Genomic DNA, 15,343 nt, shown 5'->3' with positions numbered 1-15,343 from the left:
TATATGGTCTTAGCGAGCACCGGATATACCTGATGAACGAACCATATATGAACGATGCCCCCAAAAATGTAAAACTCTCATCATTAATCATAATCAGTTTTTTTCTTGAACTCTTCAGCCGAGTTTTAACTTTGTGGAAAAAAGTAAGAAGCAACAATGAGATACAAGTTGCTATGTGACTTTTTTACGGAAAATCATTTTAAATCCTTCAGTTTAAGAAAAGTGTACACATATTATACGTACATAAAATAGTTGTGCATGCGAGATGTCAATAAAAACATCCAAATATCGTATTCAGGCATTGCTATAAAAACTGTTTTCATTTTCTTTTGCAGATGGTGCAAGCAATACAAGTACTTCGATTTCACCTGTTAGAATTAGAAAAAGTGAGTATCTTTTTTTGTGCATATTGAAAATTGTGTAGTGACGTGAATCTTTTTATACTCGATAAGAACTGTGTCGAGTGTGGATTTAAAATCTTAATTGCAAAAAATATTCGGGTAGTGGCTCGATACTGCTAACAGTAAAGTAGGGAGAGCCCAGTGACCACCACCTTCACTATGATAACTTTGGGATTATGAAAAGTAACATGGAATTTCAATTACTTTGTCGATATTATAAATGCTTAATAGTGGCTTAGTGACTATAAAATATTGGTACTAGGTTCAGTTCCTCTGGATTGCGAAAAAAATCTTTATCTTTCAGAAAAATCCAACCCAGTCAAAAGATTCCAAACTATTTGGTTGTAATTATCGCAGGCGCAAAGTCTCATTTAGGATCAACTTATAATATTCATTCAGATTATAGATTCTTAGAATATTTCTCCATTTAAAAAAGTTTTTTTTTACCTTGAGCGATTCACGGTTTTGAATATTTCATCTTTTTTGTTTCCGCCTTCTAGGCAAGAAATTTCGAAAAAAGCACTTAGAGTATAGATTTTTTTTTGTAGAACGAGCGACGTTATATTCTTCATTCTAGTGAGCCGGTAAATCTTGTAGGTGTTTAAAATTTCTTCGTTATATTGTTTTTTTTCTTGCTTTTATCTACTTCTTTTTGGAACAAACAACTTATAGCCATCATAGCGACGTTAATCCGTACATAATGGCATTTGGTTAAAATATTTTTTCATTCGTCGATCGTATGTATAAATTTTTCTTAGAGATTCCGGATGGAGGGTCTTTTGAAAAGAAAAAAAAAAGAACAAAATAAGATTCAGTTTCGTTGCTTACATTCAGTCTTTTTTTCGAGACTATTTGGAAGTTTTTTTTGGTTGGTGGACAACAACCGAATCCTGAACTGACCAAAATTGGTATTTTGGGAATATCACATTCGGGTTGTCCCTCTGCTTATTTGTGTGATATGGTTAACATTCAATATTTTTTCCTCTTGGTGAATGGACACATTGAGATGCAGATCCGATATAAGTTTTCCTTGACTTTTTTAAACTGCTGATTTACGTGGAGACGAGTTTTATTGAGGTGGGTCCCTGTATTGTTATGTCGATGTCGTTTCAGCCACCTACGCAAAAGAGTATTAAGTTACAGAAAGACTTCAATTTATTTGTATGAGCAGAGAAGATATTATAGTTATCATTATTATAGTGCTACGACGATGACCTTTGTATATTCTTGCATGAGCATAGAAATGTACGCTCCGATATGAATCATTGCTTTCGTAAGTTTTGATAAGGTTGCCAAATTATTATGTATTGAAATATGTTGATACTCCTTCTACATACTTTCTATCCATCTTATACCCCATGTTAATATAAAATCATCTTCGTAATGTAACTATTCAGTTATCCAAATTTCGAATGCAGGGCTTATGCAGCATAGAACCTTACCTACTTTGCTTTCCATATCTCTCCCGTGAGTATATTGTTTATCAAATTAGACTCTATATGAATATTTCACAACATATATATAACGTGTTGTATCTTCACAGAAATTATTCCAAAATCCCGTCGTAAATTATCAATATTCCTCGTAGTCTGTGCAGTTGACGGGCTAAATCACATTTTAATGAAATAATTACCGAGTGTCGCGGTTGTAATACATTTAATAAAATGATTGGCGTGTGGATGGAGAGAACCATGGCCAGACATGCAATACGTTTGTAGGAACAATGCATTCATATGTTCTGGTGCAACAGAAACTCTACATTTGAAAGAAAAAGTAATGACTGGAAAGTCAAGGATCATTCTCAGTTCGTTTCGAAGTAAATTTCGCCAATTACATGAAATAAGATAGAAATGATGCGGAAATAGCAGTGCAATTAAACAAATGGAGATTTTGATAAATGTTTATCAATGATAATTAGGAATATCTATATCAGTATATTCTCAGAGTAGTGACTAACCGATCCGAAATGTCAGAAATATGTTAATTTATTTTAATATTACTTACACACCTCGTCGAGTAACTTAATAAAAACTATCACAAAATCAACACTTTAACACTTTTCTTGCAACCATATAACCTGCAATAAAGCTTCCATTAACCTTCGAGGATGTCATCGCCGTCTATGCTTACACATTAGCCAACTTAAGAGTACCAATTTCGAGTGGCTCTGTCTATAAAAACTTTGTATCCAACCTAAGTTGGGTTAAGTGGGTTCTTATCCTAATTTTTGATTGAATTTGTAACAATTGTATTTTTTTTTGTTGCTGAACCGTTTTTGAAACATTCACCTGTTTTATGGTATTTTGCAAGCCCACATAAAAATTCTTCACGCAGAAGACTTCAAATGATCAGCATAAATTATTTATGTACCAGTGTTTGTTTTACTCTTGCCTTTATTATTGTTTCGAAATTTGAGTAGCTTACTTTTGAAAAAAAAAGAGTAAAACTGTCTTTTTTCTTAGTCTTCTTGGAGGACTTTGTGCTTCGCTTATTTTAGCTGTTTTATTTTCTAATTTTAGTGTTTCATTCACTTGCTTCTTTCTGGTGTTTTAATTTTATTTGTTTTATTCAAATCAAAGCACCCCTCTTAGCATGAACCTTCGGTTATACGTAGAGTATGATAGTTTACTTATTTCCATGCATTTTTGAGTACTTTTTAACTGTTTAATAATGGTAATTAGTGATCTCAAGCTAGAAAATTGTAGTGTGTTGGCTTTTTTTCTTGGGTGTTCTCTTAGAGAGAGACACGGTCATAAAATCATTTAGGCAGGTTATTGTCTCCTCTTGAAGTGCAGTAAGTGAGAAATTCGTATGCTAAAAATGAATAAATTTAAATTGTATGTGGACTGACAGGAATGAAAAATTGGCCTTAAATATACTGTGAAATTCAAGTATTCGAAGCGAGTTGTAACTGTTTAAGATGCTTCTTTTGTGTTTTTTTTTACTTCCTTTCTGTGCCCAAACAAAAGAAGCGGAATCGAGTTTAATAGTTTGTAACAAATAGCCTCAATTACTAGAACTTAGAATTTGCATATCTAGAGACAGCGGAGAGGCGATTTAAGTGCTCTGGAAGGCACGCTTACTAATTTTTATTTAGTGTGAACACACAGATACTATTTTCCTGTACTTTGTATTTTTTGATGAGTTAATTAACATGAATGGAAACATGATTTTATGTCGTGATTTTTATTAATTTAGGGAAAGTAATATTTGGCACCAATTGTCTAATTTCGTATTCTAATCTACTTTTTGCTTCACAAGGCATTACTAATTTTCTGGCTGTGTCAGCCATAAATAGTAGTTTTTCAAAAATATGGTTCACAAAGCGACATGCGTATCTCTAAACACGGCAAGCGTTTCATCAATGATGATATTTATCTGTGGGATGAAACGCCCTGCGAAATGTCTTTATCACAAATGCCTTACTTAATGACTTGTGGCATTGGGCGATGGGCAAATACCGAGTTAGAAGAAGTCGATCAAGAGGGCAGACCTATCCCAAAAACCTAGAAACTGCCAATACTGCAGATCCACTGAAGTGCCCCGTCAACACGCGTCTGTCGATCTCTGTTCTAGTCAGATTCAGGAATCGAGGCACGAGTGCTGTGATCGAGAGGAAACTTCCAGGGATCAGTTGTACCTGCTGTTGTTGCTGGTGGACCTTCACGTTCAATTCTATTTTAGGGTTTTTTTTCTTGTTTAGGATGGTCCTTGATCATCACCAAATCCCACAACTCTATACAACTTTTTGGCGTCCTAAGTATGGCACACATCCCAAGTCATTACATATGATAAGGAAACACAGGGCAGATTGCTTAAGAATGCAGCATAGAGAACTGTTCCTGTTGCCCCTCAAGCTCATTTTAAAGAGGACGCTCATGACATGGAGCAAGGTTTGTATTGGCTACTAAAAAACTTGCACTTATGCGCCCTGGATAGCGAGCTTTTCTGTTGCTTCAATGACAAAGACGGTGATTTGCTTTCCGAGCATTGAGCCGTGCGTGAATTGTGTTATTGAGGAGATTCCGATACTGAAGAAAGGAAGCAGTGGAAATATTTCAACTACTACTTGTCACCTTATACGAATTAATCCGAGGAGAATTATGTTTCTGACCGACCCTGATAGCACTTGCACAATGACTATCAGTGATACTGGAATTCTCAGAACTTGGCATTTTGTATTTCCTCGGCCAATGTTATTGCTTTTCGAATCGGAGGAATTCTGATTGAAATAGCGCTCGATAACTGGTGTCTTTTGAAGTTACACATCTATGGTTTTCTTGAATCTGAAATCTACGGCTTTTTGTGCTAGGTGGGTAAATTTTTCATCTTTCTTTTATGAATACAAGTGCCATAGCCATAGCAAACGAAGGTTTCCACGGCTAGTAATGCATCGAACTAGAAAAGTACCATTGAAGGTGTACCATAACATGTCATCCGAGTTGATGCTGACTAAAATTAGTTTGAATACCCTCAGATTTTTTCAATTTAAAGCTTCTCCGTTTTGGTATTCGCGTTATTTATGAAAATGACAAGATCTATCTCGAGTGATTGTCCTTTGTAGTTTCTTCTGTACGAAATTAATAGACCCTGCATTCGTATCTATTCTCTACTTTTATATAGTCTATCACGCGCAGAAAATGGAAGCTATTGCTTTTGTTCTTGTAGATACTCCGTATCCAACATTTGTTAATTTTAAAGAACCCTAACATTCCATGCTGATACCATTATGTAGATCTTTTCTTTTGTTTTGGTCGCATCCATATGAAGAACCCTCTATCAAACTTTGTCCAAATTAACAGAAAATTTTCACACAATTAAATGAAGAAAAACAATTCATGTGAATTTCTTTTTTTCTTTACTTATTTCCTCTGTGCACGTAAGATTGTTGCCGATGAATCGAAAATTAACTCCCACAATATCACAAAAAAAAAAGAAAAATAAAATAGATTGTAGTTATCTGATGTTCATTGTATGGAGTGTAGTAGAACGAGTACGAATAATTTACCTATTTTTCGTATGAGTACGATGAGATTCGATACAATTGAGCGTTCTCATAATATCTCTACGGGGATGCTACTATATTTGAGTGCTTCATTGTGAAAGTGTGGTAAGTGTTGCTTTGTATACGAATGAAATTATACAATTAATTTTATCTGGAGTTTTTATTTGGTTCTGTTTTATATAAGAAGAATCTATTTGGTGGCAGTAAAACTTCCTACTGAAACAGTCGGAATCGCGGAATATCGATAAAAGAAAAATTCATATATATATCTTTGAAATATTGGGCATTCTTTTGTATCCACAATATCAGAACGTTCTTGGATTCCTTTCAATTGAACCATTGAAGTTCAAATTCGCCCACCCATCAACATCCCGTCGACCTATCTACATATTTACTTTTTCCAAAAAGCAAAACCTAAAATTATCATCAAAAACCGTCAATTTGGTTCTGGGGTGTAGGCAGAGGTTGGTCACAAGAAGAAAGCCCACACCAAGTTTAACATCATGGTTGGCTGAGTTCATTCACAACCTCCAATCCAAAGAAATAGGAAAAAAATTACTCGGTAAATGCGTCAAGGTGTCTTGATTATCAAGAATTCCCTTGTTGCTGTTGTCTTTGCTATCCAGAAGAAGATTTCACAGTATCTTGGTTCGTTTTACATAAACTTGAAGTGCTCGCTCTTTTTTTGACAAATTTTTCATTCGTGTATTTCAACAATGAAGAAAAAATGCATTTTTTGGAAGACAATGCCTACTTACTTACTCCCTTGTTTTTCAGTTCTTTTTTTGTGATTCCTTTGTTTATTCGATTTTTTCGAAGTGCTCTTGCTCTTTGCGGAGGAGGTATATTAAATAATTATCATCCAAAAATGGCCACCATTATATAGTCCCATTTACGGTTGGGTGACGATGAACGGCACAGGGAGACGGTTGGAAATTATCTGGAAAATCATCTTGTCAGAAAAGTCATGAAAATTCAAATGTGAGCAGGCAATTTATAATGAAATAGATAAAAAGTGATAACAGAGAAGATTTTATATGAATATTTTCTGTCGTGGAGGCGATTTAAATATAATATTTGGCGGAATGAATTGATTAAAGTTATTTCAGATGCTTTGTTAGGGGTATTTTATCTGTATTTCAAGAAAATGCGTCAAGAAAGAATGAAGAAATGAAGTTCGTGAAAAGATGTAGTTCTTACATCTTTAGAGTACTCGTCCTTTAAGCTGATGAAGCAACAATGTTGACGTAGCATTATCAGCATATTTTAATTAGCTTCTCATTTGCCTTCGTAATGTATCATGCTGATCAGGGGCAAAATAAATAGCGTAGATATTCCCTTTCCATAAACTGTTTTCAATATTATCTGCGCCTAGCTAATAAGCGCCAATTAGAAGAAAAGATACTGAGTCAAAGTGACATTTACCAATCATTCTGCAATCTTAATTAACTTTATCTCAGCTTTGCTGCTGCTTTGTTTTACATCGCACCGAGGATAGCTATAAAAGTACTTAAGCCTTTCCAATTCCTCCATCGTACGGAAGATAGTTACGGGAGTACTTAAACATTTCTGGTTCCAAATGAATTTCTCTTCTTCCATTTTCTTGTCTTCCACATTTCCACATCATTTTACTTTATTAAACATTTATTTTTGTCGTTGGTAATTGGCAAACTCAAACATCATCTTCATCCTCTTAAGTTAGTAGGATCTTCGTAAAAAGTTTTGTGCGCTATCAAAGAGGCATATATTTAACATTGGTGTATAATGCACGCATATTTTAGGTGAAAAGATACATAGATAGGTCTTTAGAAATGGAATTCACTGCTTGAGACCACTTAGGAATAGAGGTAATGCACTGGGTTCTCGGTTAAGTGCGTTCCAACGTGGATGATAAGTAGAGTGCAAGGAATTGATATGAGCTAATCAGAATATGAGAGAGCAACAGTTGGGTGCTTAGGCTTCGAAAAAGACTAACTGAGGCGGCTTTTAGATAAAATTTACATATACTCGCACTATTATACCGGAGCATGTTCACAGAGCAGCTTTTCTAAAATGCGTGCGATAGTTGTTACTTTGAATTACATTTCGACTCTTTTTGAAATTAGATTACTTAGGTATCCTTCTGTAAAATATTCAGATGCAAATGTACAGAAATCACCAAGCAATATCCAAAATATGTATAAATAACGAAATTCATGCACTCTTCTTTCAAATTGCGCCCAACGTGGGGTGTGCACTCATGGCCCTAACTTTTCTCATGGCGTTTGGGAAAATGTCTCCCAGTTATAAACTGCGTTTCGTTGATACCTCAGAATTTCATCCAGTATCCCCTTAAGGCTCTCATCAATCTCACATCGAACCGCCGTTTTCAGAAATAACATGAACTGAATAGCTTTTCAACATGGAGAGGGCAAATAATACACTTGAAGCAACACAGCTCAAGTACACGATGAAGTAGTCTGGCTCCAGTTATACCGCAATTACTTGTTTACTCACTCTGATAATGTTGTTAATGTGCAAACAATTTTGCATAAATTAAGAGTAAAAGCGAATAGTATACTGGAGTATCACAGTACCTAAAGGCGAGTAGACACTACAATGCCAGTGCCGAAAGATACAACAACCCGTATGAAGTATTTTTGAACTCTGAAGGGCTATTCTGTTGAGAAGAAGAGTGCCTAATCATGCCTGGTGTGAATATCATTTGAGAACTTTCTGAGGTTGCTCAAATTCTCCCACCGTCCACAAAATAGCGTATGTAGATATGTAGTTCGAGTTAAGAAATTCTGTCTTTAAACTTAACTCTTCAGGTTGTATACATACTTGACTTGTCGCTATACGCAATTTATCAGTAAATACTTTGCAAATAAAGTTCAAGTGTTATGATGAGCCCGTGCTCGCATTTAAGAGGGAAAAAAATGAAATTCAAAATGGCTGCGCATTGAAGCGCGTCCACATCACACCGCGATCGACAATAATCGCAAATGATCCGCAACCGTACGTTTTTTTTTGATAAGATCATACAGGGTGGAATGGTGGCCATTATATTATTTAGGATATTCGATGGGATTGAGTAACGAGTGAATGGTTGAAATGCCACTTTAAGCATACGTCGACTGTGCCGATCATGAACGGTATTTTAGATTTCAAAATGCACCCCCAACACGCTACACAGTTAATGAGGATCGCGGAAGCAACATTACATTTTTCGGTTGTCACATTTTCCTTGTCCTCGTAGAAATTAAAATAATCTAAGAAAATTGCCTTATTAAATGCTTCAATATAATTGAACAGTTCAATTTGCCGCACCCTGTCTTTGGACTAGTCCAGATGGTCATGCGGAATGGAGAAGGTTAAAGACAAATGAATGACAAACTGATCAAAGCAAAATGATGCAGTTTGAATGAATGCAAGCAAAAGAGCATGCACAAAGGCATTATGAAGAAAGAAGGTGCATGCAGTGCCTGAGCCTGTTTGAGCTGTGTACATTATAAAGATGTGTGTCACACACTTGACTGGTTAATTTTCTCTTGCCCAAGTTCGCGAGTGCGACTTGATCGTCATGAACAATCATCATCATCATCGTGATGATGATCGTCATCATTCCAACTTAAGATCCCACTTTTAAATAAAAACAACAAGGCAAAATAAGACTAGGGCGAAAAAAAACTCTAAAAACCACTTCAACAACACCAACTGAATGTAGTTGATGTTGTGCACTCACAGTCAACAATCAACAAACCCAAGATAAAAATGGAAAAGCAGCACGAATAAAAAAACGAAGATCCTCCAACATGATTGAAATGAAAATAAAGATTCAAACCTGGCATACCTGAATTCGGGGTGATAAGAATCTGACCAGGCGGAATGCCATCCATCGCGCCCCTTCAGGCAGCAATGGGAATGCAGGAATCGTGTGGATGGATCTAGAGAAAATACCACAGTTAGGGAAAAAGTGATTCGTATGTACAGCTAACCTGATGCCTTATTGGTTACCTTTGGGTTAGTGTTAGCGTGTTCATTTATTCTTGCTGTTGATCGTTTAGAAGTGACTTACTGCATAAAATGCATCTCGGTGAGAATTGAATGGAAACAACCTTAAAGTGTCACATATTCCGTATTCATTTCAGTGGATTAGCAAAACATCTTTTTCATCGATTTTCAATAAAAATGTAATTACTAAATGTTGAAATTGCTTGAAATTGATCAGATATTGTATTTTTTGGAGCACGTCAAGATAAGTTGGTTTAATTACTTGACACCAGAGATCTACTATATATTTTGAAATATGAAATTTGTCTGATCTCTTAGTCCTGACTCAAAGAAATTTGCAAGGTTTTAGCTAATCTCTACCTCTTGCTCAATACCACTATTAGGTTCAATTTTATGACATGCGCCCATCCTTAATCCCTTCAAGCGGCAAACGAATTAAATTAGAATAGAGAAAATTAACCACTTTATTTTGTCAGCATAGTGAAACAGGGAAAATTCAGTACGAGCATCTATTATGTTAGCTATTCGGACAGAGTCCCTTCACTGTCACTTACACTCCTTAAGATCTTTCGTGGAACTCTACTGGGGTCTATACCTTCGGCAATTTTGGCAAATTATAAATAGTATGCATGTAACTTAGATCAATGCTCTTCTTTTTAATACCGTGCCTTCTCTTATGGGTCCAAAACTTCCAACAATGTTTTTTGTTCAAAAATGTTGAATGTCTTTGGTAAGCACGCAGCTGGACTCCTTTAGTTGTCACTGCATGCCCTTAGATGTTCTCAGTTCGACCATACTTCATCGTCCCCTAACTAGCCACTTACTGAAGGTTGGTTGTGTTTGGGATGCTTCAATCGCCTATACGCAATTTAACACAAGTTTTGCGTATTAAAACCTCCCCATCCAAACACTAGCGGGGAAGGAGGTTCATAAAGAATGGACCTGACAACCGGTTACAGCTCGATAGCTTTTCGGGAAATCGCGGCGGGAGTTGAAGTGCACTACCAGGAACCGACAACAACCGCGCTTAGATGTAGCTGACCCACTATGTTCCTTATAAGAGATTATGGAAGCCAAATATGCCGATTTCCGGAAATGTGCTCTAGTTTCCTCCTTAATTTCCCATTTTTGTTGGCGTCGAGAAGGTATGAGGATATATAAAGTTACTAGCGTTTCTCATATTATAGTCTCAAAGGTTAGATTCTGCCTAATTGGTGCTTTTTTATTTGCCTCATTTGTACCTGTACAGGAATATTGGATAACGTGCTCCAGAGGCAGACTGAAAACTATTCTCTTCTCCTAAGTGACTGGAGGCGACCAAGAGGGGAAAGTTATCCCAAAAATTTAGGAAGATGGCTAAATTGACCGTGAAGTTCATGGATGGCTCAAAGTGTCATCCCAATCTCGAAATTTTGTTGCAACATTTGCGCAGAAAAACTCCCACTCCCAGTGCTTATTAACGAGGAAACACCAATCGAGTTGCTCCCGGTCGTAGAGTATTAGTTAACCAAAAACAACAGAAGGAATCGCGAGAATTCAATCTTCTTCATTTGAAATCAGAGAACAAAGTGAGGATGAATCATTGAGGTCGGAATGGCACAGCACTTAGTTGACTGTCTTAGTATTCCATCAGAGATTCAACTATTGAAATTCAATTATTGAAACGAAGAGATCCAGAGACGTCTAGAGGGCAATCACAAGAAATAATCAGCTCTTGTGGTATACTACCGAGGATAAGACAGGAAACTCTACTGCACAAGGAGGAAGGAAAATTGAGGCTTAACCCTGGGTTATAGCCTTTCAGAAAAATGATCAGCAGATTTTTTAGCACGCTGTAAAAGTTAAAGTTGACCAAATAAGTCTTGCTGGAAATGGGTCAAAGTATGGATAATTATGTTGGTCCAAACCTAGCGTGAGTAGTCTAATTAGCTCATTTTAATTTGTCACCGGCAGGAAAATAGTTTATGAATCAAGGACAAAATTAACATAGATTTTCTAGACTACTTGCAAATGGTTTGGAAGTTTCGTCGGTTGGAAACGTTAGTACATTGAAATCTACATATTTTGATTGATATCTAACCAGGCATATTTGGTTTATCTTTTATAACGTGTTAAAAAATCTACTGATCATTTTTCTGAAAGGCTGTAGCTCGGCCCTTACGAAAACTTCTGTGGAAAAAGGCGTGGAAGCTAAACCGGAAACAATGTTGAGAAACTATTGTGTCTCTGTAGGACACATCAAAAGGAAGTTGAGAGCCGGATTATGCTGTATTGTATTGATTCAAGTAACAACAACTTCGGAAATTGTGGGTCATAAATCTAGGAAACGTTGGACCCCATGTTGGGCGCCATTTGGAATGGCAAAATGGATTGTCGGTGTCAAAGGACCATCTTAAGGGACCACAGACGGCCAAGAGGAGGGAGCTATCTGAAGAAAATAAAAAGGAGCGAAATTGACCGTGAACCACCCGTAAAACTATTACACAGGGGCATCCTCCAATAGAAAGGATACCAAGGTAGGGAGAGAATCTCGCACAACACATCGGAGGCAGGGGAAATAGCGATCGAGGATGCGACCCGTCGTAAATCCTATAATGGAACATGAGGGATCGAACTGCTTAAGGGACCCCCCACATTCCCGAGTCTGGCTAGCACAGAATCTTAAGTATTTGCCGGCGGACTTTCACGGTTAATTTCGTCCTCTTTTTAGGTTTTTGGAATAGATCTCCCCTTTTGCTCGTCTCTGGCCACTCTGGATGGACTTTAAGCTATCGCCATTCCTATTTTGTCATTACAAAGTGTTGGCCACGTTGTTTGATATTCGCATTTGTTTCCACGGTAATTTCAACCGTGTGATTATTTCGTATAATAAATATCTGGCATATTATTGCATGCTTCTTTGAGAGCCGCTAGAATCTGGTGAAGGTTCACTTTGTGCTCCCGTCATTTTCACATCAGCTGTTTCAGGATGGCATGATGCCAAATGGTGGCCCTAGTCCCACCATTATAGAGTCAGACTCTTAGAGAACCAGTCTGTCGTCTCCTTACTACCAGTGATGTTCGAGTATTCAGGCTTCAATTATATATCAGGGTTGTTTGATATGGTTTTGCCATTTAGTGAACGTAGCCTTTTATTGTGTATCAGATTTTGCAGATAGTCCTGAGAAAGTAATGGATCATAATCTCCTGCGAAAAATTAAAATATCATTCAATCAATCTGTGATTGTATAATCTTGGAGCCCGGTGGCATGAAAGTGCAGATACTTTTGTAGTTGTTATTAGTTGCTGCTCTCGTATGTGTCTAGCTCCTGCCAGCTGCAACTTAAAAGTCATACTTTCGCTCTTCAGTTTCATCAGTTAGAAACAGAATATAAGAAAACATTTTTCGGATTCAAACATGGTTCCTAAACTTACTGTGGAGCACAGCTGTAAAGCTTTGATGGAACTTCATTGATCTTCTAATCTGACACGTTTTCATTTCCGAATTAAAATTTGGTGTTTTATTCAAAATATCCTCATTTACTCTAGTGAGTAAATTATCAGAATTCACTTTAATTGGCATCTTTCTGGGCGAAACAACATAAGCAGCTGCTAGTATTATATATACGTATGTGTATGCAAATTCTGTTCTGTTTGAACTTGTTTTAATCAGATCATAATTGCGTTATCACTCAAACGTGCAAATTATAGGTTCCATACGGGGGATAACGAACGCATTTATTCATCATCACATTGGCCATCAAGTAGTTGCGGCTAATCCGACGAAAATCATCAATTTTTTTATGCAGCAGATGAATATAGCTTTTCAATCTATTTTTAGTCAGAACTAAATTTTAATCATAATTAAATATTCTCTTCAAATGTTATCTGAATTGAGGGGAAAAATAGAAAAAGATTTTACTTTAAACCTCTTTCAGATAATATCTTATTCTTGGCATAAATTAATGAATTTTGCTCTTTCTTTCGTTTCATCATTTCCTCAATTAACATACAAGTTGCTTTTTCTATTTCGTTTGGGGAATTTTTCATTATACAGACCAGTTTTTTTTAATAAAAGAACTTAGATACTGCTCCTATCGACAGAAATAAAAAGAATAGAAAAAAAATTTAGAAATGAAATGACTTAAATATGTAGATCAATTTTTGATTAATCCGCTTTTTTTATTACCCTTTGTTCTACATTTCTCAATATTTTCTTTTTAAACATTTTAAAATTCATTAAGGACTTGTTTGTCTCATTTAAAATATTGAATTTTTCATTTTCGCTCCCAGACATCTTCCTCGGGCACTGATGAATTTAGGAAGATAATACACAAACAAGTGTAAAAATATTGGAAAAAATCAAAATAATGAAATAAGTCAAATGAAAATTTTGAGTATTAATGCACTGGCTGTTGAACGGCTAATGTGGTTTCAAGAATTATCTTTTTTTTTCATTTCTAAGATGTTGTCTCCGAAATCGAAACTAACTTGTGCAAAATTATAATGCAAATTATTCGGAAATGTTAAGCCGTGAACAATGGAAACAATAGACTAGATACTTAAAAAGTAATTCAATTTTTGATGAAATACGAACATTAAAGATTAGAGTACATTTGTTTCTACTTTAATATTTCCATTATTCTGTCTGATTTAAATGATTATTTGCAAATGTAATTCCCGCGATATTAAATACTAAAATAATAATTTTGTTCAAGATAAGTTAATTTATCAACCAAATTTCTTATAGTGAGAAAGGCAGAGCAGTATTTTTGCACTTGCTTCCTGAACGTAAGGAAAAATAAAATTCGTTAACCTTATTAGCCAATTTATTATCATATTCAGCTTCCCTGACTTCCAATGTACAACTCGAATGCTGCCGATAATGACATGTAACACTCTCAGGTCGAACACTATCAAAAATTTATGACGAGCTGATTACCCATTTAAATAGAAACAAATTGTGTCTGCTGAACGGAAGTTTACACAATAAAAAAAGGAAACCAATGAAAAGGGGGATAATGACGAGATCATCCTTCATTATCGGTTGAAATGAGACAATCGACGCCACTGCGAATTATTGCCAGTAACTATACATCCATTGACTGTAAAAAAAACTGCAAAGCAGGCTGAATGAAATTAACTTAAGGATATTTTAATGACACGATCCCATGCACTGGAAACGAATTCTATAATAGTAATGGTATTTTCGCAGAGTTGGTTTGGATCAAGATCATCATAATTATCACAATGATCAGTTAATTATCGAGGACAGGAACTCTCACAGTGAACAGATAAAGGTGACCACTCATCAGGGTATCACAAATATATAGATTACCAATTGCAGATATATTTTGCGTGCCAGTGAAATGATCTTTTGAGAGGGTTAAATTGGATGATGGCATACACAATAAATGAAATACTCATTACGCGGTTGCAGCTGGAAGAGTTGGGAAGATGTCACTTGGAATATCTGCAGTCAGACGTAAAATAGTGATAATTCTTATCTTTGGCTTGAATATAATCATATTTTAAAGCATACACTCAGCGGCTGTATTCAGAGATAAGAATGAAGGCTTATGCAGGACATTTGTCACTTATTGAATATCTAGAGGTAATTGCTTGGGGGACATGTCTTTTACAGTTATGTTAACAAGCTGATCCTGAAGCTGTTGTGAGCTAAAAGTGTCAAAAGTGATGTCATGCAAAAGAAAATGTAATTATCACATTTAACCAGATAAGCAACTCTGATGGAAATTATTTACTTTCAATTTGTATCCTGGCGTATATGATTTCACCTGTCAGCAACGAGATAGAACAAATAAGCTTTGACTCTATTAGTTAACTGACAGAATCACGGCCATGTTAGTCAGAATCCGGTCATAGTATAATTAATCAATTGCTACAAATTTTAAATCCATGTCTTATATTTAAATAAAAAAATTGTTTCTAAAATAACTTACAA

The 15,343-nt window shown here is 35.9% G+C and overlaps 1 protein-coding gene across 4 annotated transcripts in view; it reads left to right on the top strand.

Moving 5' to 3' along the window:
• LOC119651502 (homeobox protein homothorax) overlaps positions 1-15,343 on the top strand; it is a 440,180-nt gene that overhangs the window by 99,632 nt on the left and 325,205 nt on the right. For all 4 annotated transcript variants that reach the window (XM_038055121.1, XM_038055120.1, XM_038055123.1 and 1 more), the window contains exon 5: positions 336-386. In XM_038055121.1, coding sequence (XP_037911049.1) covers positions 336-386 — 51 coding nt within the window. The remainder of the gene's footprint in view (positions 1-335; positions 387-15,343) is intronic.

This window comes from Hermetia illucens, chromosome 3, assembly GCF_905115235.1.
Source record: "Hermetia illucens chromosome 3, iHerIll2.2.curated.20191125, whole genome shotgun sequence".
In the NCBI taxonomy this organism is placed as follows: domain Eukaryota; kingdom Metazoa; phylum Arthropoda; class Insecta; order Diptera; family Stratiomyidae; genus Hermetia; species Hermetia illucens.
This window is presented reverse-complemented; position numbering and strand designations above follow the sequence as displayed.